The sequence below is a fragment of the Oncorhynchus tshawytscha genome, linkage group LG05, assembly GCF_018296145.1.
Source record: "Oncorhynchus tshawytscha isolate Ot180627B linkage group LG05, Otsh_v2.0, whole genome shotgun sequence".
NCBI lineage: Eukaryota > Metazoa > Chordata > Actinopteri > Salmoniformes > Salmonidae > Oncorhynchus > Oncorhynchus tshawytscha.
This window is the reverse complement of record NC_056433.1, coordinates 76,650,134-76,673,796: the sequence shown is the minus strand read 5'-3', so window position 1 is coordinate 76,673,796 and position 23,663 is coordinate 76,650,134. Positions and strand designations below refer to the sequence as shown.

The following is a 23,663-nucleotide window of genomic DNA, read 5'->3' as shown; positions in this document are numbered from 1 at the left end:
AAATATATGTTTTAAATGATTGTTTTATTTAAATTATAAGTGAAAATACATGGGAACCTTTCACATTTCTTGTTCCTTCCGATGTCCTTTTCTCAGTGCGTCGCGAAATGTTTGTGTACATAGCAACTAAACTACCGTTATTTCTGGTCCAAACTGTTGGAAGCAGTCCTTTTCTCAACGAGGTAAACATATTTACATATGAAGTGCGTTTTAGTTGTTGCTGGTCGACTTGAATTATTACGAACCACCATATTTTTGAGAATCTGGATGCTGCTGTCAGTGCTGAGTTCTCTGTCTGGCTAAGTAAGCCGGTTAGCTAAAGTTCGATAGATAGATCGATAGATAGATAGATTGATAGAAAACTAAACTGTGTGATTGACATATATTTCCGACAGAATGTCTCTACAGGCATCTTCTCAGTCTATCGGGATGCAGAAATGTACTGATGAGGAAACGTTCTACATGCACTGCAGAGCTGCCTACCTGACTGTATTTAGGTCTAGTCTGGCCAGTATCAGCTCCAAACATCAGCTATGCCGTGGTAAGTAAACGTTCTCATCATTAGTCATTCGTTTTAGAATCAGAGAGCAATAATTTGTGTAGCTGCTAGCGTGATACTGGCTGAAGTAGCAATTATCACGTTCACATACAGTCAGTAGCTAAGTAAATGATGCATATCAGTGAATTCTTCCACCACCTCATAATACTGCCTGCTTAGAATGTGAATAGGCTACATCTAGTGGAAGTTACACTCCACTAAATGTTGTAGCTACTGAACAACAAGCCATCATCATTGCCAACTGTTAAGAAAATATGTCAATTCATTCTTTTTCTATTTATCTTAGTTCTCCAGCAGGCAGGCAGAAATCCATCTCAGGCAACTCTCAACAAACACTGGACCCCAAGTACCACTAAGCTGAACTTTGATGATTTCTGTGAGATAGTGAAGAATGAGAGGCCGACAGAGGTGCACGACTTGATGAGAGCCTTCAGAAAGATGGACATTAATGGAGATGGCTATATCTCACACAATGAACTACACATAGTCCTCACTTCAGTAAGTACTGCCTCATTGAAGTCATTCTACATCATCCAGATATTTCTAGGTACAGTATAATACATTGAAATGAAAGTGTGATACATTGCAGATATGTACATGAATAGCTCCAACTTATACACCTTTCAAACCAAGATGTTTTCCCGCTAACTTTAGCATCACGCCAACTTTTTTGCGGCTTTTCGTTATATCTGAAAGATGTTGCCGGTATCAAAGCATAAACTTGTATTTCCACAAACTGACCTAGTCATGGTTGTGGTAAAGTTCTGCCTACGCCTTAGTGTGAAATGTATCTGTAATGCTGAGCCGGCATTGACACACGCACTACGCTCTTAAGCTCTTGATGGTTGCTAGGCATCGGCCATTACTACTATCCTCCTGGCAGTTCTAAACTTTGCAAGTGTAACAGTATTGCTTCCGTCCTTCTCCTCGCCCATACCTGGGCTCGAACCACATCAACAATTGCCTCCCACGAAGCATTGTTACCTATCGCTCCACAAAAGCCAAAGACCTTGCAAAGCAAGGGAAACAACTACCTCAAGGTCTCAGAGCAAGTGACTTCACCGATTGAAACGCTATTAGCACGTACCCCGCTAACTAGCTAGCCATTTCATACCGTTGACACGAGGCATGTCACCTCACCCATGCCTGCACTGTTTTCTTAACCACAACTTGATGGATCCATAAAGAATTACTGTGGTAAAAAATATCACAGAATGATGAAAATATAGAAATAAAGTAGGCTGATTCAATTGAAGGCATCAAATTGTTGCTTATACTGAAACTCCCAAAGTCATCGAATTGTTCTAATACAGTTGAAGCAACTCACTGGGCAGACAGTGGTTGGACCAACGTAGAATAGACGTTGAATTGACATCTATGCCCAGTGAGAATAGCCTACCTGCGTGTGGTCAACTATTTCAGCACCTTTTTATGCTTCTTTGAGACAAGCCTGGTGACTCATCTTGATAAATCAATCAATGTCTGATTTTTGTTCCATTTATTTTTCTTCTTCACAGAATCTGTTTGGATATTGGTTAGGCTACATTTAGGCAGTGGAAATGTTAAATAAGTTGAGGTGAGTGCTGCTCATGATCATCTTCTCTAGTTGGTTCATTCATTAGCACTGAACAGAACATTTTGCCAGCATGTTGTGTAGCTTAACAAGTGGATTATTTTGCTCTTCACTCGCGGCTAAGTAACCTAGGCCTACTCCTGGTCAAAAGCCTGTGACCTGTCTTAATCAGTCAATGTGATTTTGTTTCTCTGAATCGTCGTTTGTATATTTGGTTAATTCTCTGGCTGGGCAAATCAGTGGAGGTGGTATAGCACGTCTATTTGTTTCCTCATCTATCACTGATCAGAAACATTTAGCATGCATTAATGTGGCCTAAATCAAGTGTAGACCTATTATTTTGCTTGATCGCGTATAGGCAACTTCAAAAGCCTGCGGAGGTTGTGAAATATAAACACGACACTCGCGTGCTTTTGAAAACATAGATTGCTATTATTTGATATGGGTATCATGATGAAGATACTCTCATTGTAAAGTCCTGCGGCTGCTCCTAACAAAGCGGAGGAAGGTCAGGAAAGACATTAAACGTGGATTTAAAAAATCATGGGCTTGCTTTTGGCTCTGTTTTCAAAATATCACTTTAAAGCGGTTTCACACTTTGCCGTGATGCAAGTTGTGTGGGAAAAATATTTGGTGTATTTTATTCTGTTTATATTTCATTGTACTCTTAATCTACTCTAAAATATATATGTTGAATGTGAACATCGTGCCTTGTCTGTGAACATAATAACTAATGATTTCATGTGGATGGCCATATAGCCTATAGGCTGCACAGACCAGCAACATCATTAAACTCAAAATATGCTGTTCTATTCTTTTTAAAATATATTGTATTAGTCTTAAAATGTTTCTTAGGACCGAAAACAAATTAATAATGGATTTCTATGTGATGGTGTATATTCAATGGATTTATTAAAATCGACGTCCACCCACATGGGCTCACGACTACTCCCACTCCTACAGTTGCCGGCATGCGCACGTGTCCCAAAAATAATGTGGTAAAAATGGGACTGTATGAATTGTGTTCTAAAAAACAGGTAAAAAACAAGTCTGTCTGTAAAGGGTGTTAGGTCATCACAAGTTACTTACTTACACTGAGATCAAAGGCCCAATTGAGTCAATGGTATGTTGCTCAAAATTGATTATCAACTTTCTTGTTCTTCTAGAGAGGTGAAAAGATGGCTGCCAAGGAGGTGGATGCTATTTTTTCATTAGCTGATACCAACAAAGATGGCAAATTGGACTATGCCGAGGTGAGATTGGGATGAGAGTTTGCTATTTGTACCATACTTTTTCCTTGCCCTTTACTGTAGGCCTACATGTATTACTCTAATTGTACTCTTTAGCGTGCACGTTCATGTATTATACAGCCTTAACATAACAGCACTATATCATTGTCTGCTTTTGTCCCAGTTCTGCAGACTGTTGGAGTCCACGGCAGAGCAGTGTCAGATTGCAGCTCTGGAGAGACTGGAGGCTGATGCCAAGCTGAAGAGGCAGAACTTTGGCAACGAGTTAGACAGCCCTCCAAAGAGCTTAGCGTCCACCGCTGTGACTGTCCCCCAGCCACCTCACAAAACCGAGCCGGACATCACACTGAAGAAAGGTACTACAGATCTCTGGTAGAGGAGTGCTAGCCTAGAACAGTACTACGCATGTTTACACACACACACACACACACACACACACACACACACACACACACACACACACACACACACACACACAGCCTATAAGTGCTCTCTTCTGGAGTAGTGTTAAGGAATAAGTAATAGGTCTGTTATTGATTGATTTTCCTCCCCTGATGACAAATCACCTCATTAAGACACTCCATGGACCATCATCTCCACACCATTACACCAGTTTGTTTGTAGGGAGGGGATTCTAAAGCATTGTGATTTAGGTAATCATATCTTCCATTATGAGGTAGGTTAACAGAGGGAGGGTTGGGAGGGGGGTGTGTGTGTAATGTCCCCCACTGAGAGAACCAGGGTAGACCTGGGTTCATATACTATTTGAAATAATTTCAAATACTTTAACTGGATGTGATTGAGTTTGCCTGGCATAATGGAACCAATAGAGACATTGCAAAACTGCCGACCCCGCCCATCTGGCGCTCCAGTCAGGCGTACGCGAACGCTAAAAGTATTTGAAAGATTTCAAATAGTATTTGAACCCAGGTCTGAGCTAGGGCCAGGCAGGGCGGGCCAGGGATGGGAAGATGGAGTGGGTTGCTTTAAGTGGTCATTCTGTGTTCATGTTATTGATTGGGGAGATCCCTCAACTGCTCTCTGAGACCATGAGGGATTAAACAGTCATCTAGGGGAAGGCCTCTCTAACCAGAGCTGCAAAAATAAATGAGTTGTGAGATACTTGCTGGATTATCCATCTATTGATTTATCTGTCCTTTACGTGTTAACACGCTTCTGACACAGTTTGCGTGTTAACACGCTTCTGACACAGTCTGCATGTGACCAAGGCCATGTGAGGCTTTTCTTGTGCTTCAAATGTTTTGACTGGTTATTTGGAGTTGATTTTTCACTTGGTGTTGTTAGACTAGCTTCTTCTGACTAGAAGTCTTGTTTTACCCCCACATAAAACAGCTTGGTTAAATTTCAATTTCAACAACACATCATTGTCTCCGTTTTCCTAAACAGTTGTGATTTGGTCCTTTAAAATAGATCCCTGTGATTAATACACATTAGATCTTTGACAAATACCTTAATAGTGGAGCCATTCATTTAACTGGTATGTTAAGACGGTATAGCGGATCACATTACTCTGCATCTCTCTTCGATGGTCTGAGAAACAATCAAGCACTAGATTATTGAATTTATATTTCCTGTTTTTAATTAGCAATGGAGGGAAAGTTGTACAAGATAATGGATTGGAAGGACTGTGATTGCACAATTTGTAATTTAGAATGCCTCCACAAATGAATTAACTAACGTGTTTGAACTTGAGATCACGTCTCACATTTTAATGATGGTGCTTGAGTAGCTCATATTTTTCAGGTGTCCTTGGCCCAAGGCTGGGTTTCTTCTAGCTGGGTTTATCTGTTTAAGTTACAGATGTGTTTCTCCTGTGTGTGTCTGTATGTCTCTCAGACAGCAGATCGTCGTCTCGGCCCTCCTCAGCTCGCAGTAGACGGTCGTCACTGTCTAACGCCATCACCATGGCAGCCAGCAACACTAAGAGCGTCAAGCTGGCAGAGCCCACATCTATACAGGTACTACAGCCCTGGAACAGTCTGGACTCACATGTATATCGATCACACACTGGGTTATGGTCAACCTGTCTGTTTTCTCTGACAGAAATAATGTGGCTTAATAATTAATTGTCCGAGAGATGGCTGGGATGATGTATATACATACTACCGTTCAAAAGTTTGGGGTCACTTAGAAATGTCTGTGTTTTTGAAAGAAAAGCACATTTTCTGTCCATTAAAATAACATCAAATTGAGTGGTTAGAGCGTTGGACTAGTAACCGGAAGGTTGCAAGTTCAAACCCCCGAGCTGACAAGGTACAAATCTGTCGTTCTGCCCCTGCAGTTAACCCACTGTTCCTAGGCCGTCATTGAAAATAAGAATTTGTTCTTAACTGACTTGCCTGGTTAAATAAATGTAAAATAAAATAAAATAAATTGTTAATGTTGTAAATGACTATTGAAGCTGGAAACGGCAGATTTTTAATGGAATATCTACAAAGGTGTAGAGAGGCGCATTATCAATTTGATGTTATTTTCATGGACAAATAATGTGCTTTTCTTTCAAAAACAAGGACATTTCTAAGTGACCCCAAACTTTTGAACGGTAGAGTAACTGCAGTTAGACCAAGATCGGGTCTTTTGTCTTTGAGTTCTCCTCCTGAGTGCCTCATTGTGCACCCATTAGGCCTACCCACTAATATCGGAGCAGAGCAAGGATCCACCTTAGGTCCCTTCAGTAACAGCCCTGAAGTCCATTGCTCTGCTCTGGTGTTAGTCCACTGGTAGATATCAGGGCCTGGAGCCAGGCAGCATTGTTGTTGCTGTTTTGTTGTCGTTGTGTGATGCCTTTTGGTGGCAAATTTACTCTGGGTCAGTCGATAAGTATAGAGTGTTGGTATTGATCCCATTCTCTTTGTTTGCACTCTTTTTGACTTCACCGTGGCTCGTTTTCTTTACTGCAACAAAACAAAAGAGAGAAAAACAATAGCTGTGCTCCCTGAACTGTCCTGGTCAGAGGAGTGTAATTGGAAAGTGCCAGATGGAGGAGAAGGTTAAACAATGTGTGTCTGGAGATTACCTGCTGGAAGGTCCTCATTGTACAGTATGTTGCTCCAGGCCTGTTCTGGGTTGATCGTTGGGAATAGGTACGGCTGTCTAGAGCCATGTCTTAGGGCAAGGTAAGAATGTGTTTTAAAGGGAGGCAAGAAACCTTGTGGCCCTCAGAGGCCATGTAAATTAGGGCTGGGGCCAGAGTAGAGTGACTGAGTGACAGGGGCCTGTATTGGGCTGAAGCTGATCTCTCTCTGTGGGGGGAATTATTTCAGACCCCTTAAAGTAGTGGACGTGACATGCGCCCGGGGCAGGTGGCCTGATTTGATATTGGGACTTCTATGGTTTTATCCGCTGTATGTTTTACAACCTAACATAAATACTTTGAGGAAATAGCTTTGGTTTTAAGAGCTGACTCTTTTTTTTTTTCTGTCAAGACACAATTTGTTTGTTTCTTTAACTTGGTGATTGACAGGTCACCTAAAAAGATGCCATTCCAGACTGTAAGGACCACCAGCAGTTGTGTTTCATTGAATGTGTCTTCTATGGGTTAGGAATGAGAGAGCTTTTATGCTGTACATATGTGCATCTGGGATGGATGTTTGTGCTCTCTTTCAAATTATACAATTTCCCAAATATTAGGCCAACAATGTTGTGTGTTTAAATGTACTTGTCGAATAAAGGTGATTCTGATCAGTTGCAATAGAGATTTAAAAAGCAGGCAGGAACAAAAAATGGAATTCATAAACATTGTTCAATAATCACGTTATGTTTTGGGAGGACAACTATTTAAACTATTTTGTTGAAAAAATATATATATATCAAAGCAATGCCATTTTCCAATAATCTGGCCCATTAGATGAGGCCTTTGTTTTCAAGCTGTTGTCTCCATGCTGCCATCTGGTGGTTGTATTTAGTGGTCTACTTGTTGGTGTTGGGTACTGAAGCAAGGTGCGGAAGCATAACATTGTGAATATGCTCTCTGAATTAGCATACTTAATGTGGGGCCATCATGCCCATTTATATCTGTCTGTTTAACGGATTTCCAAGTGAGTTATCATTTATATTTGTGACAAATTCAACATGATGCATCCCTTTAATATTTACTTCTCAGGGTATCGGTTTCCTCTTGTTTTGAAACCACCTGCACTAATGCATTGCTCAAGGATTGTAGGCCATTCTGTGAGCTTTTCATACATTATGTCAGTTAAAAGGCCCACTGGGATATTAAAGCAGTTTTTGATAATAAAAAAATGTCTCCCCTTTGCCAGGACTGGCATCACACCTGTATGAAGGGCAGTTTCTTCCTTGAGGAGGATGGAGGCATCACGTCCCTGCAATATCGTCTCACCGTCCCCCAGACAGCCACCGTCTACCTCACCATCAGACCTCTCAACCTTAGCCAGAGACTTGGTAAGTCTACCTCACCATCAGACCTCTCAACCTTAGCCAGAGACTTGGTAAGTCTACCTCACCATCAGACCTCTCAACCTTAGCCAGAGACTTGGTAAGTCTACCTCACCATCAGACCTCTCAACCTTAGCCAGAGACTTGGTAAGTCTACCTCACCATCAGACTCTCAACCTTAGCCAGAGACTTGGTAAGTCTACCTCACCATCAGACTCTCAACCTTAGCCATTAGGCCTATGGACTTTTTTGTTTTTTTAAATCAGTAAAAAATGTGTTGAGCAATAAAATCCCCACTCGTGGTCTTAAATTCAACTAGTTTTTGACAGTATGGATCACAATACCATGGAGGAGTTTAGAAGAGAGACACTCCCTCAAACTTGTATTCCATAGTTTAGGATCCACGTGGACCGCTGGGATCCGTGCAACTATGCTGCCGTTGCAAGAGCTTATTTTTCACTGGTCGCAAAAAACAAGGATTTATAGGCAGCTTAAACTTCCTCAATTCAACCATTATTGTGTTAAAATATACATACGACCACAATCTGTAAGGCCCAAATAGCTAAATGAGTGAGCAACAGTTTGATTCACATGTTTTATTTCTTTTTTATTTCACCTTTATTTAACTAGGCAAGTCAGTTAAGAACAAATTCTTATTTTCAATGACGGTCTACCCCAGCCAAACCCTAACCTGGACAACGCTGGGCCAATTGTGCGCCATATGGGACTCCCAATCACGGCTGGTTGTGATACAGCCTGGAATCAAACCAGGGTCTGTAGTGACGCCTCTAGCACTGAGATGCAGTGCCTTAGACCGATGCGCCACTCGAGAGCACCACATCATTGCGCTATGTAGATACCGTGTCAATAATAAGTGATATCCAGATTGCCTGTCAGCTACACCACTGCTGTCGTCCATGCCTCCAAGCGTTTATTCAAATTGGATGTATGATCTTTGGATGCCGCCAGCAGTTGCACCATTGGAAGACGTAGCTTGGACTGTAGCCTGCAAAAGCCTTAATCCAGCTCTTTTCCCGTGATCTATCAAACGCATTCTGTGTCATCATAGTGGTCTGTGACTTGTGGTCAGACTCGCTTCGGCAGAACAAACTTAAACTTGAGCCTTTTTTCAATGCTGATTTGAATGTCATTGAGAATAGAAAGGTGTCATAAATATTTTTTCCGCAAACATCCTTTCTGAATTTAAAAGTAATCCTAGATATTTTAGCTGGTAACGGATTACAGTTAGTTTTATTGTAATCCGTTACTCCCCAACCCTGACCATCAGACCCCCCCAATGTTTTGATATTTGCAATTGAGGACTGGAATGTAACCTTTTTGGAATGTGACCTTTTTGTCCTGTTTCTTAGAAAAGCCCTCATCCTGGATGTCGGTGGACACAGCTGTCTTTGTGGTGTCAGGAAAAGACACTAAAGAGGACTCCACTTTGGTGTGTTTCACTGAGTCAAGAGACAAAGAGGTCAGTCCTTAATTATTGTAAATGTCATGCATGATGACCATTTTCAAATGAAACAACCTCCAATTTAGAGAGCGAGAGAGTATATTTGTAGTAGAGGTCTTCATGGGTCCGGGTGGACTCGATTGGATTCGGGTCTGAAATTCTAACTTGTTCCTCGGGTCCGACGTGTCCTGTTTGATTATCGACCACGGTTCTGCATAGCATATTTATTTTACTCCAACAAGGTGAATTTATTGACTTCTAGAAGGCCTAGCCAGCTTGACTGATGAACATACTTTTTTTTTGTCACTCCGGTCCAATCGAGTCTGGTCGAGACCCAGATCCGTTAGGGTCTAATTGTCCTCCGGCCTGTCCAGGTGCAAGTTTTTGGACCTGTGAAAACCTCTAATTTGAATTATAAACTGGTTGGTTCGAGCCCAGAATGCTGATTGGCTGACAGCCATGGTATATTAGACCGTATACCACGGGTATGACAAAACATTTATTTTTCTGCTCTAATTACATTGGTAACCAGTTTATAATAGCAATAAGGCACCTCAGAGGTTTGTGGTATATGGTTTATATACCACGGCTAAGGGCTGTGTCCAGGCACAGCCCTTAGTGATGCGTCGTGCCTAAAAACAGCCCTTAGCCGTGGTATATTGGCCATATATCACACCCCCTCATGCCTATTGCTTAAGTATAGTATGATAATAGCCTTTCAAACTGTCTCTTTCAAATGTTTACTGACCTCTAGTGGCCAGCCGTGATGCTGTTCATCTCCAGTGATTGTGTACAAAACTTAAATTGAAAACCCTAACAAACATTGTTCCTGAAAACAGAAGTGTTGCTGGAAGGGGGAGCTGAGTGCTGGTACCTACTGCCTCCTTCCCTTCACCACGAGCTGTAGGCTGAGGAAGAGGACCAGGAAGAGTGTGTCTAAACCTGTCACGCTGGTCAACAGGACTGACACGGGGGAGCTGGACCTCACTAGGGACTTCAGGTGAGTTATACACCCCTAACTGTTATACACCTGCTAGAAATGATGAGGAGTAATATTATACAGTATTAACACCAGTATCACTATATTTATTCCATTGCAAAATGAAAACACTCGAAGCAGACCAAACTCTTTGGTCCTTTTAAAACTTGCTGTATGTAAAGTATTGTGTGCTATAGGTTAGAAAATAAATCGATGTGACTCTGGATGACAACATAATGATATTTGTTTCCAACATTAGGGCATGTTTTAAATCCGCTTCATGTTTTGTTTCCTTGCCACGATACTAATAAGTATAGCAGTACTGGTATCGTCCTGGCCCTAGTAGTTGCCCTGTACAATGTGAACCTTAAATTCATTATCAGAGGCAAAATATTTGTATTATTGTGAAAGGTGCCGGATGTTGTGTATTAATGTCCACAGTACATATCAAATGTGCCGCTCTATATCTGTGAAGAGGATTCAGTCAGGAGCTGACCTGGACAATGCTTCCTTCCTACCACAGGGGGGCGCTGTCGGATATCTTTGAGGTGATAGACCTGGATGGGAATGGCCTCCTCAGTCTGGAGGAGTACAACTTCTTTGAGCTCAGGACCAGTGGAGAGAACTGTGATGAGGAAGCATGGGCTGTCTGCAAAGGTGAAATATACCTGATCTATACAAATGGATAATATAGTAGACTGCTATCATATGCCACCAGGTCATGTGTTGTTCCAGCTTCGTGCTGATCGTGTTTTCTTTAATCAATGCTTTGGCTAGAGTCAAACCAGGCTGTTTTGAAAATGAAATGATTCTTGTTTAGATTGAGTCTGATGGCAGTTTGACTCGGGCTTAAAGAACACACTACCTGTCCGGTGTATTAGTTGAATTTGGTTCAATTGATTCTTCAAGTGGTTCATGACTCCTCTATGTGACTCCCTCCCAGAGAACTTTGACACCCGGAAGAACCAGCTCAGTCGTCAGGGCTTCATGGAGCTCAACCTGATGGAGGCCAGCGAGAGGGGGGGAGACCCCACAGACCTCTGGGTAACGCTGGAGGCCATGGGCTACAACCGCAATCTGGAGATGGTGGAGGTGGGTCCTAGTGCTAGACACACACACACACACACACACACTGTTCCTTTGTGTGTATTAGCTGCTGGTAGTAGCAGCACACAGAGCAGTAGCACTCAGCAGTACCATAGCACATCAAATATCAGACCAATACATACCTCCATTGAATCATCACAAATTGACTAACAATATTGTCTAACAAGTGCGGTATAAATAAATCCATCCTTCTCATCCTCCCCTAGGCATGTCCGTTCCTGATAGATGTTTACTGTGAGGAGGGTCAGTGTACTCTGCAGCCGGTCAGTCTGGAGTCAGGCCACAGGATCCTGAACACAGCCCTGCAGAGGTCCATCACGGCCAGGTCAGAGGTCAAAACCCTCAGGGGTCAGGAGAACGTCCTGGTCTACACCTACAGAGGAGAACACAGGATCTCCACCGTCATCGCCAACAAGGTGAAGGACTAGAATAAATACTATTGGATTTTTTTGCATTGTGTTTTCAAAGGTTTTATTGAACCAACAAGATGATCAGCCACTAGAGGGGATGTTCTGTATTTACTCTGATGATTGTGGGGCTCTATGGGGTGGCAGGTTGCCTAGTGGTTAGAGTGTTGGGCCAGTAACCGAAAGGTTGAAAGATCGAATCCCCGAGCTGAGGTAAAAATCTGGTGTTCTGCCCCTAAACAAGGCAGTTAACCCACTGTTCCAAGGCCGTCATTAAAAATAAGAATTTGTTCTTAACAGACTTGCCTAGTTGAATAAAGGTAAAATAAATTGTGATTCCTTCATATTTTTGATACACACTAGCCTGTTGAAGAAAAAAACATGGAGGTATCTTCATTTATCTGATCCGCTTTCAACCAAGTCTGTTTTGACATATTTCTGAATGTAAATTTGACCTGTAGGGAATTCTTTACAAGCCTACTACACCGGCTCTGACAGCCGTCGGTGTGGCAAGGCTTGCAAACTATTACGGACTGCTAAGGGAAACCAGGCCGCTCAGTGACGTGAGCCAACCAGACAGGCTAAATGCCTTTTATGCACTATATCTCTTGACACAATGATGAAAATAATCATGGCCTCTAAACCTTCAAGCTGCATACTGGACCCTATTCCAACTAAACTACTGAAAGAGCTGCTTCCTGTGCTTGGCCCTCCTATGTTGAACATAATAAACGGCTCTCTATCCACCGGTTGTGTACCAAACTCACTAAAAGTGGAAGTACAAAAGCCTCTCTTGAAAAAGCCAAACCTTGACCCAGAAAATATAAAAAACTATCGGCCTATATCGAATCTTCCATTCCTCTCAAATGTTAGAAATGGCTGTTGCGCAGCAACTCACTGCCTTCCTGAAGACAAACAATGTATACGAAATGCTTCAGTCTGGTTTTAGACCCCATCCTAGCACTGAGACTGCACTTGTGAAGGTGGTAAATTACCTTTTAATAGCATCAGACCGAGGCTCTGCATCTGTCCTTGTGATCCTAGACCTTAGTGCTGCTTTTGATACCATCGATCACCACATTCTTTTGGAGAGATTGGAAACCCAAATTGGTCAACATGGACAAGTTCTGGCCTGGTTTAGATCTTATCTGTCGGAAAGATATCAGTTTGTCTCTGTGAATGGTTTGTCCTCTGACAAATCAACTGTACATTTCGGTGTTCCTCAAGGTTCCGTTTTAGGACCACTATTGTTTTCACTATATATTTTACCTCTTGGGGGATGTCATTTGAAAACATAATGTTAACTTTCACTGCTATGCGGATTACACACAGCTGTACATTTCTATGAAACATGGTGAAGCCCCAAAATTGCCCTCACTAGAAGCCTGTTTCAGACATAAGGAAGTGGATGGCTGCAAACTTTCTACTTTTAAACTCGGACAAAACAGAGACATTTGAACATCTTGGCCATGTTCTGTTATAATCTCCACCCGGCACAGCCAGAAGAGGACTGGCCACCCCTCATAGCCTGGTTCCTCTCTAGGTTTCTTCCTAGGTTTTGGCCTTTCTAGGGAGTTTTTCCTAGCCATCGTGCTTCTACACCTGCATTGCTTGCTGTTTGGGGTTTTAGGCTGGGTTTCTGTACAGCACTTTGAGATATCAGCTGATGTACGAAGGCTATATAAATACATTTGATTTGATTTATGTTTGCTTCGAGGCAAGCATCACTGACGCATGCATGAGAGCACCAGCTGTTCCGGACGACTGTGTTATCACGCTCTCCATAGCCGATGTGAGGAATCCCTTTAAACAGGTCGACATTCACAAGGCCACGGGGCCAGACGGATTACCAGGACGTGTACTCAGAGCATGCGCGGACCAACTAGCAAGTGTCTTCACTGACATTTTCAACCTGTCCCTGAACGAGTCTGTAATACCTAGATGTTTCAAGCAGACCACCATAGTCCCTGTGCCCAAGAAAGTGAAGGTAACCTGCCTAAATGTCTACCGCCCTGTAGCACTCACATCGGTAGCCATGAAGTTCTTTGAAAGACTGGTCATGGCTCACATCAATATCATCATCCCGGAAATCCAAGGCCCACTCCAATTTGTATACCGCCACAACAGTTCCACAGATGACGCAATCTCAATCGCACTCCACACTGCACTTTCCCACCTGGACAAATGGAACACCTATGTGAGAATGTTGTTCATTGACTACAGCTCATCGTTCAACACCATAGTGCCCACAAAGCACATCACTAAGCTAAGGACCCTGGGACTAAACACCTCCCTCTGCAACTGGATCCTGGACTTCCTGACGGGCCGTCTCCAGGCGGTAAGGGTAGGCAACAACACATCTGCCACGCTAATCTTCAACACGGGGGCCCCTCAGGGGTGTGTGCTTAGTCCCCTCCTGTACTCCCTGTTCAGCTACGACTGCTTGGCCAAGCACAACTCCAACACCATTAAGTTTACTGATGACACAATGGTGGTAGGCCTGATCACCGACAACAATGAGACAGCCTATAGGGAGGAGGTCAGAGACCTGGCAGTGTGGTGTCAGGACAACAACCTCTCCCTCAATGTGAGCAAGACAAAGGAGGTGATCGTGGACTACAGGAAAAGGAGGGCCGAACACGCCCCCATTCACATCGACAGAGCTGTAGTGGAAAGGGTTTCCACATCACCAGCAAACTATCATGGTCCAAACACACCCAGACAGTCGGGTAAGAGGGCACTGCAATGCCTTTTCCCCCTCAGGAGACTGAAAAGATTTTGCATGGGTCTCCATATCCTCAAAAAGTTCTGCAGCTGCACCATTGAGAGCATCTTGACCAGTCGCATCACCGCCTGGCATAGCAACTTCTCGGAATCCAACCGTAAAGCGCTACAGAAGGTAGTGCATACGTCCCAGTACATCACATCCATCCAGGACCTAGATACTAGTTTCCACTTCCGGCGCCGACAGAGATGGCCGACAGAGATGGCCGCCTCGCTTCGCGTTCCTAGGAAACTATGCAGTTTTTTGTTTTTTTACGTGTTATTTCTTACATTAGTACCCCAGGTCATCTTAGGTTTCATTACATACAGTCGAGAAGAACTACTGAATATAAGATCAGCGTCAACTCACCATCAGTACGACCAAGAATATGTTTTTCGCAACGCGGATCCTGTGTTCTGCCTTACAAACAGGACAACGGAGTGGATTCCATGCAGCGACCCAAAAAAACGACTCCGAAAAAGAGGGAAACGAGGCGGTCTGTAGACCGCATTATCTACCAAATTATCATTATCTACCAACTAAATGTAGACCGCATTATCTACCAAGAGAATTCTCTTCGATTATAATCACAGCCGTATATATCCCCCCCCCAAGCAGACACATCGATGGCTCTGAACGAACTTTATTTAACTCTCTGCAAACTGGAAACGATTTATCCGGAGGCTGCATTCATTGTAGCTGGGGATTTTAACAAGGCTAATCTGAAAACAAGACTCCCTAAATTTTATCAGCATATCGATTGCGCAACCAGGGGTGGAAAGACCTTGGATCATTGTTACTCTAACTTCCGCGACGCATATAAGGCCCTGCCCCGCCCCCTTTCGGAAAAGCTGACCACGACTCCATTTTGTTGATCCCTGCCTACAGACAGAAACTAAAACAAGAAGCTCCCACGCTGAGGTCTGTTCAACGCTGGTCTGACCAAGCTGACTCCACACTCCAAGACTGCTTCCATCACGTGGACTGGGAGATGTTTCGTATTGCGTCAGACAACAACATTGACGAATACGCTGATTCGGTGTGCGAGTTCATTAGAACGTGCGTTGAAGATGTCGTTCCCATAGCAACGATTAAAACATTCCCTAACCAGAAACCGTGGATTGATGGCAGCATTCGTGTGAAACTGAAAGCGTGAACCACTGCTTTTAATCAGGGCAAGGTGTCTGGTGACATGACTGAATACAAACAGTGCAGCTATTCCCTCCGCAAGGCTATTAAACAAGCTAAGCGTCAGTACAGAGACAAAGTAGAATCTCAATTCAATGGCTCAGACACAAGAGGCATGTGGCAGGGTTTACAGTCAATCACGGACTACAGGAAGAAATCCAGCCCAGTCACGGACCAGGATGTCTTGCTCCCAGGCAGACTAAATAACTTTTTTGCCCGCTTTGAGGACAATACAGTGCCACTGACACGGCCTGCAATGAAAACATGCGGTCTCTCCTTCACTGCAGCCGAGGTGAGTAAGACATTTAAACGTGTTAACCCTCGCAAGGCTGCAGGCCCAGACGGCATCCCCAGCCGCGCCCTCGGAGCATGCGCAGACCAGCTGGCCGGTGTGTTTACGGACATATTCAATCAATCCCTATACCAGTCTGCTGTTCCCACATGCTTCAAGAGGGCCACCATTGTTCCTGTTCCCAAGAAAGCTAAGGTAACTGAGCTAAACGACTACTGCCCCGTAGCACTCACATCCGTCATCATGAAGTGCTTTGAGAGACTAGTCAAGGACCATATCACCTCCACCCTTCCTGACACCCTAGACCCACTCCAATTTGCTTACCGCCCAAATAGGTCCACAGACGATGCAATCTCAACCACACTGCACACTGCCCTAACCCTTCTGGACAAGAGGAATACCTATGTGAGAATGCTGTTCATCGACTACAGCTCGGCATTCAACACCATAGTACCCTCCAAGCTCGTCATCAAGCTCGAGACCCTGGGTCTCGACCCCGCCCTGTGCAACTGGGTACTGGACTTCCTGACGGGCCGCCCCCAGGTGGTGAGGGTAGGCAACAACATCTCCTCCCCGCTGATCCTCAACACTGGGGCCCCACAAGGGTGCGTTCTGAGCCCTCTCCTGTACTCCCTGTTCACCCACGACTGCGTGGCCACGCACGCCTCCAACTCAATCATCAAGTTTGCGGACGACACAACAGTGGTAGGCTTGATTACCAACAACGACAAGACGGCCTACAGGGAGGAGGTGAGGGCCCTCGGAGTGTGGTGTCAAAAATAACCTCACACTCAACGTCAACAAAACTAAGGAGATGATTGTGGACTTCAGGAAACAGCAGAGGGAACACCCCCTATCCACATCGATGGAACAGTAGTGGAGAGGGTAGCAAGTTTTAAGTTCCTCGGCATACACATCACAGACAAACTGAATTGGTCCACTCACACAGACAGCATCGTGAAGAAGGCGCAGCAGCGCCTCTTCAACCTCAGGAGGCTGAAGAAATTCGGCTTGTCACCAAAAGCACTCACAAACTTCTACAGATGCACAATCGAGAGCATCCTGGCGGGCTGTATCACCGCCTGGTACGGCAACTGCTCCGCCCTCAACCGTAAGGCTCTCCAGAGGGTAGTGAGGTCTGCACAACGCATCACCGGGGGCAAACTACCTGCCCTCCAGGACACCTACACCACCCGATGCTACAGGAAGGCCATAAAGATCATCAAGGACATCAACCACCCGAGCCACTGCCTGTTCACCCCGCTATCATCCAGAAGGCGAGGTCAGTACAGGTGCATCAAAGCTGGGACCGAGAGACTGAAAAACAGCTTCTATCTCAAGGCCATCAGACTGTTAAACAGCCACCACTAACATTGAGTGGCTGCTGCCAACACACTGACACTGACTCAACTCCAGCCACTTTAATAATGGGAATTGATGGGAAATGATGTAAATATATCACTAGCCACTTTAAACAATGCTACCTTATATACTGTTTACATACCCTACATTATTCATCTCATATGCATACGTATATACTGTACTCTATATCATCGACTGCATCCTTATGTAATACATGTATCACTAGCCACTTCAACCATGCCACTTTGTTTACATACTCACCTCATATGTATATACTGCACTCGATATCAGCTACTGTATCTTGCCTATGCTGCTCTGTACCATCACTCATTCATATATCCTTATGTACATATTCTTTATCCCCTTACACTGTGTATAAGACAGTAGTTTTGGAATTGTTAGTTAGATTACTTGTTGGTTATTACTGCATTGTCGGAACTAGAAGCACAAGCATTTCGCTACACTCGCATTAACATCTGCTAACCATGTGTATGTGACAAATAAAATTTGATTTGATTTACTAGGTGGTGTCAGAGGAAGGCCCAAAGAATTGTCAGACTCCAGTTACCCAAGTCATAGACTTCTCTCTGCTACCGCACGGCAAGTGGTACCGGAGTGCCAAGTCTAGGTCCAAAAGGCCCATATCCCCAAGCCATAAGACTGCTGAACAATTAAATAAATGCCCGCCCCCTTTGTTTTTACACTGCTGCTACTCGCTGTTTATTATCTATGCATAGTCACTTTACCCCTACCTACATGTACAAATTACCTTGACTATCCTGTACCCCAGCACATTGACTTGGCACCGGTACCCCCTGTATATAGCCTCGTTATTGTTATTTTACTGTGTTACTTTAAAAAAAAAAGTTTTACTTTAGTTTATTTAGTAAATATTTTCTTAACTGCATTGTTGGTTAAGGGCTTGTAAGCAAGCATTTCATGCTAAGGTCTGCTGCGCCTGTTGTATTTGGCGCATGTAACAAATAACATTTGATTTGAGAAATGTGTGTACATTAGACCTCCAACGTCATACATTGCTGCTAGTCTAGAACTGTTGAGGAGTGAGTCCATTATCACATAATGCTGTAATTGATATGCAGCTTACGCCTCCATTCACATGGCAACAAGATCCACACTGTGAGCATTTATGGTCACACATAGTGGGCAGAATAGTTTGTGTGGAGCATTAAAACCATCAGAGTGCTGCAGTTTCTTTTTGATTTAGTAGACTGTTTTTCTCCATGTATCTGGTAATACTATACTGTAGGAGGTTTGTGTTATACTTTTTCAAATTAGCTTAATAGTGAAAGCAGCCAGCAGTGAAGGTTCTGGGTGGAGGGTTTAGTAAGGAAATACTGTAGCAAGCTTGGTATCACAGCTCGTAAAGGAAATGTAGCAATCCATATGCATGGTTAAATGAACTCATTTGAATTGTCCACCTACTTAGGCTACCACCAGCCCATTTCCCCAGACGCTGGGCCATCATGTTAACCTGGTTAAACCAGACTAAACGCTGCACTCGCAATGGGCTAAAGACTCAGTCTGGCTTGACCAGGCTACCATGACATTACCTATTGTTCTTTATGTAACAGTTCATATAAAATCTCCCCTCTATACTATTGCAGACCAACCAGAAGGTGACGGTGCACGTGAACAACGAGCAGAGTAAGAACTGCAGCAGCAGCAGAGGGATGAGTGTGTTCGCTGTAGAGGTCCCTGCTAGAACCAAGATGGTGAGATACTGTACTCACAGAACACACTGTCCCATAGGACCGAGGTTGAGCTGTCTCCTATTCTTTCTTCTGCTTGATTCAGCAAAATGTTAAGAAAGTTTATCATTATTTTTAGGCTTCATAGTTTGTGGGATGTACACTACATGACCATAAGTATGTGGACACCTACTCGTTTAACATCTAATTGCAAAATCATGGGCATTAATATGGAGTTGGTCCCACCTTTGCTGCAATAGCAGCCTCCGTTCTTCTGGGAAGGCTTTCCACTAGATGTTGGAACATTACTGTGGGGACTTGCTTCCATTCAGTCACAAGTGCATTAGTGAGGTCGGGCACGGATGTTGGGCAATTAGGCCTGGCTCGCATTCGGCGTCCAATTCATCCCAAAGGTGTTCGATGGGGTTGAGGTCAGGGCTCTGTGCAGGCCGGTCAAGTTCTTCCACACCGATCTCGACAAACCACTTCTGTATGGACCTCGTTTTGTGCACGTGGGCATTGTCATGCTGAAACAGGAAATGGCCTTCCTCAAACTGTTGCCACAAGGCTGGAAGCACAGAATCATCTAGAATGTAATTGTATGCTGTAGCATTAAGATTTCCCTTTACTGGAACTAAGGGGCCTAGCCCGATCCATGAAAAACAGCCCCTGACCATTATTCCTCCTCCACCAAACTTTACAGTTGGCACTACGCATTCGGGCAGATTTATCTGTCAAGACTGCCAGATGATGAAGCGTGAATCATTTATCCCGAAAACGTGTTTCCACTGCTCCAGAGTCCAATAGTGGCGAGCTTTACACCACTCCAGCCGACGCTTGGCATTGCGCACGGTGATCTTAGGCTTGTGTACGGCTACTTGGCCATGGAAACCCATTTCATGAAGCCTAGACATTTACACTTCACAATAACAGTACTTACCGTTGACCGGGGCAGCTCTAGCAGAGCAGAAATTTGACGAACTGACTTGTTGGAAAGGTGGTATCCTATGACGGTGCCACGTTGAAATTCCCTGAGCTCTTCAGTAAGGCCATTCTACTGCCAATGTTTGTCTATGGAGATCGCATGGCTATGTCCTCGATTTTATACACCTGTCAGCAACGGGTGTGGCTGAAATAGCCGAAACCCCTAATTTGAATGGGTGTCCACATACATTTGTGTATATATAGTGTATGTTAAATAGACAGATTTGACCTCCATTGAGCAGTTAATGCTCTATTTCTCCTGTTGTGTAACATATGTTGATGGGTGTAAAGGAGAGATCAACCACACTTGCTCTCTCTTAAGAGGAAACAAGCAACACGTTACATCAAGAAGCATTCAAGTTTCTCAATGGGGCAAGTGTAATAATGTTTTTCACTTTAAATGGTCTTTGTCATGTCTCTCAGGTGTGCCAGCATGTCCTGCCCATCAACGAGCACCAGGAGTGGACCTACAGCTGTGTGGAGAGCATTATACCATGCCAGTGAATCAGTGATAAGACAGCAACCCTAATATTACCATGGTACTTTATAAAACATACTAGTAGAAAAAGGACAGTGGGCCAACAGCTATTTATAGCCAACGGGAAACTGAATTAATGAATAATACTATATGTATGTAACATGTGCCTTTGTGATAGTGGTGTGTAGTTGCGTTTTTCCATGGAATTGTATGAAATTATGTTGATTTTGAAAAATCTTTAATGGAAATGGAACTATAATAGAGATACTGTAGATAATGATACTGAACTAATATTTGCACTGATTTATAATATTTTTAACACTCAATTTTCATTGTACTCTGACTCCTATAATAATGTGTATAATTTTGCAATAGGACATAGTTTTATCACATGCCTTTATATACGAATATGATGTGCATTGTAATGTGTTTTAACAAGTGTGCTCAAGTGTCATATTTACAAACAATATGGTAAATAACAATATTACGTATGTCTGTCGAAACTCAAAAATAAATCTCAAATTTAAAATAATGGATTAACTTGTAGACATTGTGAGATGCCTATTCACCACACTGCTCTGGAGCCTTGTTCACCACACTGCTCTGGAGCCTTGTTCACCACACTGCTCTGGAGCCTTGTTCACCACACTGCTCTGGAGCCTTGTTCACCACACTGCTCTGGAGCCTTGTTCACCACACTGCTCTGGAGCCTTGTTCACCACACTGCTCTGGAGCCTTGTTCACCACACTGCTCTGGAGCCTTGTTCACCACACTGCTCTGGAGCCTTGTTCACCACACTGCTCTGGAGCCTTGTTCACCACACTGCTCTGGAGACTTGTTCACCACACTGCTCTGGAGACTTGTTCACCACACTGCTCTGGAGACTTGTTTACCACACTGTTCTGGAGACTTGTTCATCACACTGCTCTGGAGACTTGTTCTTGCACCATTTTCACACTACTGAGCACTGGCTTGGTTACACATCCACCATAGCTGCTGGAACCATGTTTCAAAGAATAATGTGAAAAGAAAATAGCACAGAATGGTTCAGGTTGTCTTGATAGTGCAACAAGGGTGTGAGAGCCCTGTGAGAGTTGCCTGGCAGTCAGACACGCCTGTGTGCTCTTCCCTTAGGCCTCAACGTTTGACACTGCTGATCAGAGTTGTACTGCACTGGCCTAGTTGCTGTAATCATGCTGGAAAGGCCAGCACGGTACAGTTCAGGTTTGGATGATAATTTGACACGGGTGGCTGTGAGAGCCCTGCTGCTGCCTGGCCTGCCTAGCAGTCGGCTACATTCCTGTGCTCCTCACTGAGGCCTGCACTTTATTCTCCTTTAGCGCTGAGCACAGTCTTCTTGACCTCCTATTAATAGCTTGCAGGCCATTACTTTGCCCTTTGACTTTTTTCTACTGTAACTGTAGAACTCACCGGTAAATGTCACATGATGTGAGCTGTATTTAATCTGCTGAGTGCCACTCCACTCTTCCTTTCTCACTGCTTTACCTCACAGTCCTCTTTTAGCTGGAACAGTGATGGAACTGCGGTAGTAATGCATGCTCTCTGGTAGGCCTTCTTGCCTGGTATCAAACCTTAACCAAGTGGCTCTGGTTTCAGTTAATCCCCAAGAACGCAATTATGTCATTACTAATGGGTAATGTCTGAGGTAATACCTTGTTAATAATGGGCTGTGAATGAAAGAGTTTCAGTGTAGCGTGTAGCAACTACTCTGAGCAGTTAAATGTCACAATGGGCTAATGCCTTCTACATACATGTTCATTTAGACTGTCACGACTTCCGCCCGAAGTTGGTGCCTTTCCTTGTTCGGGCGGCGTTCGGCGGTTGTCGTCACCGGCTTTCTAGCTGCCACCGATCTACGTTTCTTTTTCCATTTGTTTTGTCTTGATTGTACACACCTGGTTCCCATTACGTTAATATTTATTCCCTATTTAACCCTCTAGTTCCCACATGGTTTTGTGTGTGTTTGTTTTTTGTTTAGTGTTCAAGACTTCTGTGAGCTGGTGTGTTTTCCCTGCGTGGAAATGTTGTTTCTTTTCGAGTAAAGTACGTATTTTACTCAGTTCTGTATCCTGCGTCTGATTCCGTCCTAACCGCTGCACATGGACACTTGACATAGACATGTTTTTCAAGTGTTTCAACAATTGATTGCAACTTTCGATGACCTCACCACTGCCCTCTTGCATGTTATTTTTTCGATTGATCAAATAAGAGTGCTGCGTCACGATGACAGCCAGGCCCTGTTGATAAACTGCACTGCTTTTACTTGATGTGGTGTTCAAACAGTGATTGATGCATTAGAGAAACTAGACGGTGACCTCGACCTGGCCTCTGTCACAACAACCACATACCCCATGTGCTTCTGATTGTTGGGCTGGTTGTAACACAATTCCTGGGCAAGAAGTAGCTGAAACTCAGTAGCTTGCTTTATTTTTTTTGTGCATGTTTTATTTTGGGGGGTTGTCTCTTCGGAACATGGGCTGACTCAAGTGCTATGGCATGTTTGCTCATTGCTTTACTGACTTGCAGTTTTAAAAGAGTGGTTCACCACAAAGTCAAAGGTTAAACATGTTTTATATATCTGTTAAGTTTGTCCCAACCTGTTATATGCACTAGGAGATGCATGGAAATGTTTTGTCTAATTCCATCTCATTATTTGATGCTGTACAGAATCAATAAAATCCTCACTGAGAAAACACAACCTACAGTGTCAATGAACCCATGTGTTGTAGACAGATACACGAATGGCGCAGCAGTCTAAGGCACTGTATCTCAGTGCAAGAGGCGTCACTACAATCCTTGGTTCAAATCCAAGCTGTATCACATCTGGCTGTGGTTGGGAGTCCCATAGGGCAGTGCACATGTCCCGGTTTGGCCGGGGTAGGCCATCATTGTAAATAAGAATTTGTTCTTAACTGACTTGTATGGTTAAATAAAGGTTACATTTAAAATAAAATAAAAAACAGAATGGTCCTAGGGCAGCAGTAGCCAACCCTGTTCCTGGAGTGCAACAGGGACTGCAGGAATTTGTTCCAACTAGGGACAACACCTGGATAGAAGCACATTCGCTACACCCGATTTCGCTACACCCGCAATATCTGCTAAACACGTGTA

General features: G+C 43.7%; 1 protein-coding gene across 2 annotated transcripts; it reads left to right on the top strand.

Annotated features, from left to right (window-relative positions):
* The first annotated feature begins 61 nt into the window (after nt 1-61).
* efcab7 (EF-hand calcium binding domain 7) lies at nt 62-22,611 on the top strand. 2 transcript variants are annotated; one of them, XM_024422309.2, is made up of 14 exons: nt 62-182; nt 396-541; nt 846-1,057; nt 3,299-3,385; nt 3,546-3,738; nt 5,240-5,361; nt 7,663-7,804; nt 9,169-9,278; nt 10,100-10,260; nt 10,763-10,896; nt 11,183-11,331; nt 11,553-11,762; nt 18,985-19,092; nt 20,476-22,611. In XM_024422309.2, the coding sequence occupies exons 2-14, from the start codon at nt 397-399 to the stop codon at nt 20,554-20,556; spliced, it is 1,854 nt and encodes a 617-aa protein (XP_024278077.1). In that variant the 5' UTR covers nt 62-182; nt 396; the 3' UTR covers nt 20,557-22,611. The 2 variants fall into 2 exon arrangements, with proteins under 2 accessions (XP_024278077.1, XP_024278078.1); XM_024422310.2 differs by lacking the exons at nt 62-182; nt 396-541; nt 846-1,057 and adding an exon at nt 1,989-2,135.
* The last annotated feature ends 1,052 nt before the right edge of the window (nt 22,612-23,663 follow it).

Coding starts and splice junctions, on each gene's coding strand:
- efcab7 (XM_024422309.2), top strand. CDS start 397: ATGTCTCTACAGGCATCTTCTCAGTCTATCGGGATGCAGAAATGTACT. Junction 3,739..5,239: donor GGACATCACACTGAAGAAAG/GTACTACAGATC, acceptor TATGTCTCTCAG/ACAGCAGATCGTCGTCTCGG. Junction 19,093..20,475: donor TCCCTGCTAGAACCAAGATG/GTGAGATACTGT, acceptor CATGTCTCTCAG/GTGTGCCAGCATGTCCTGCC.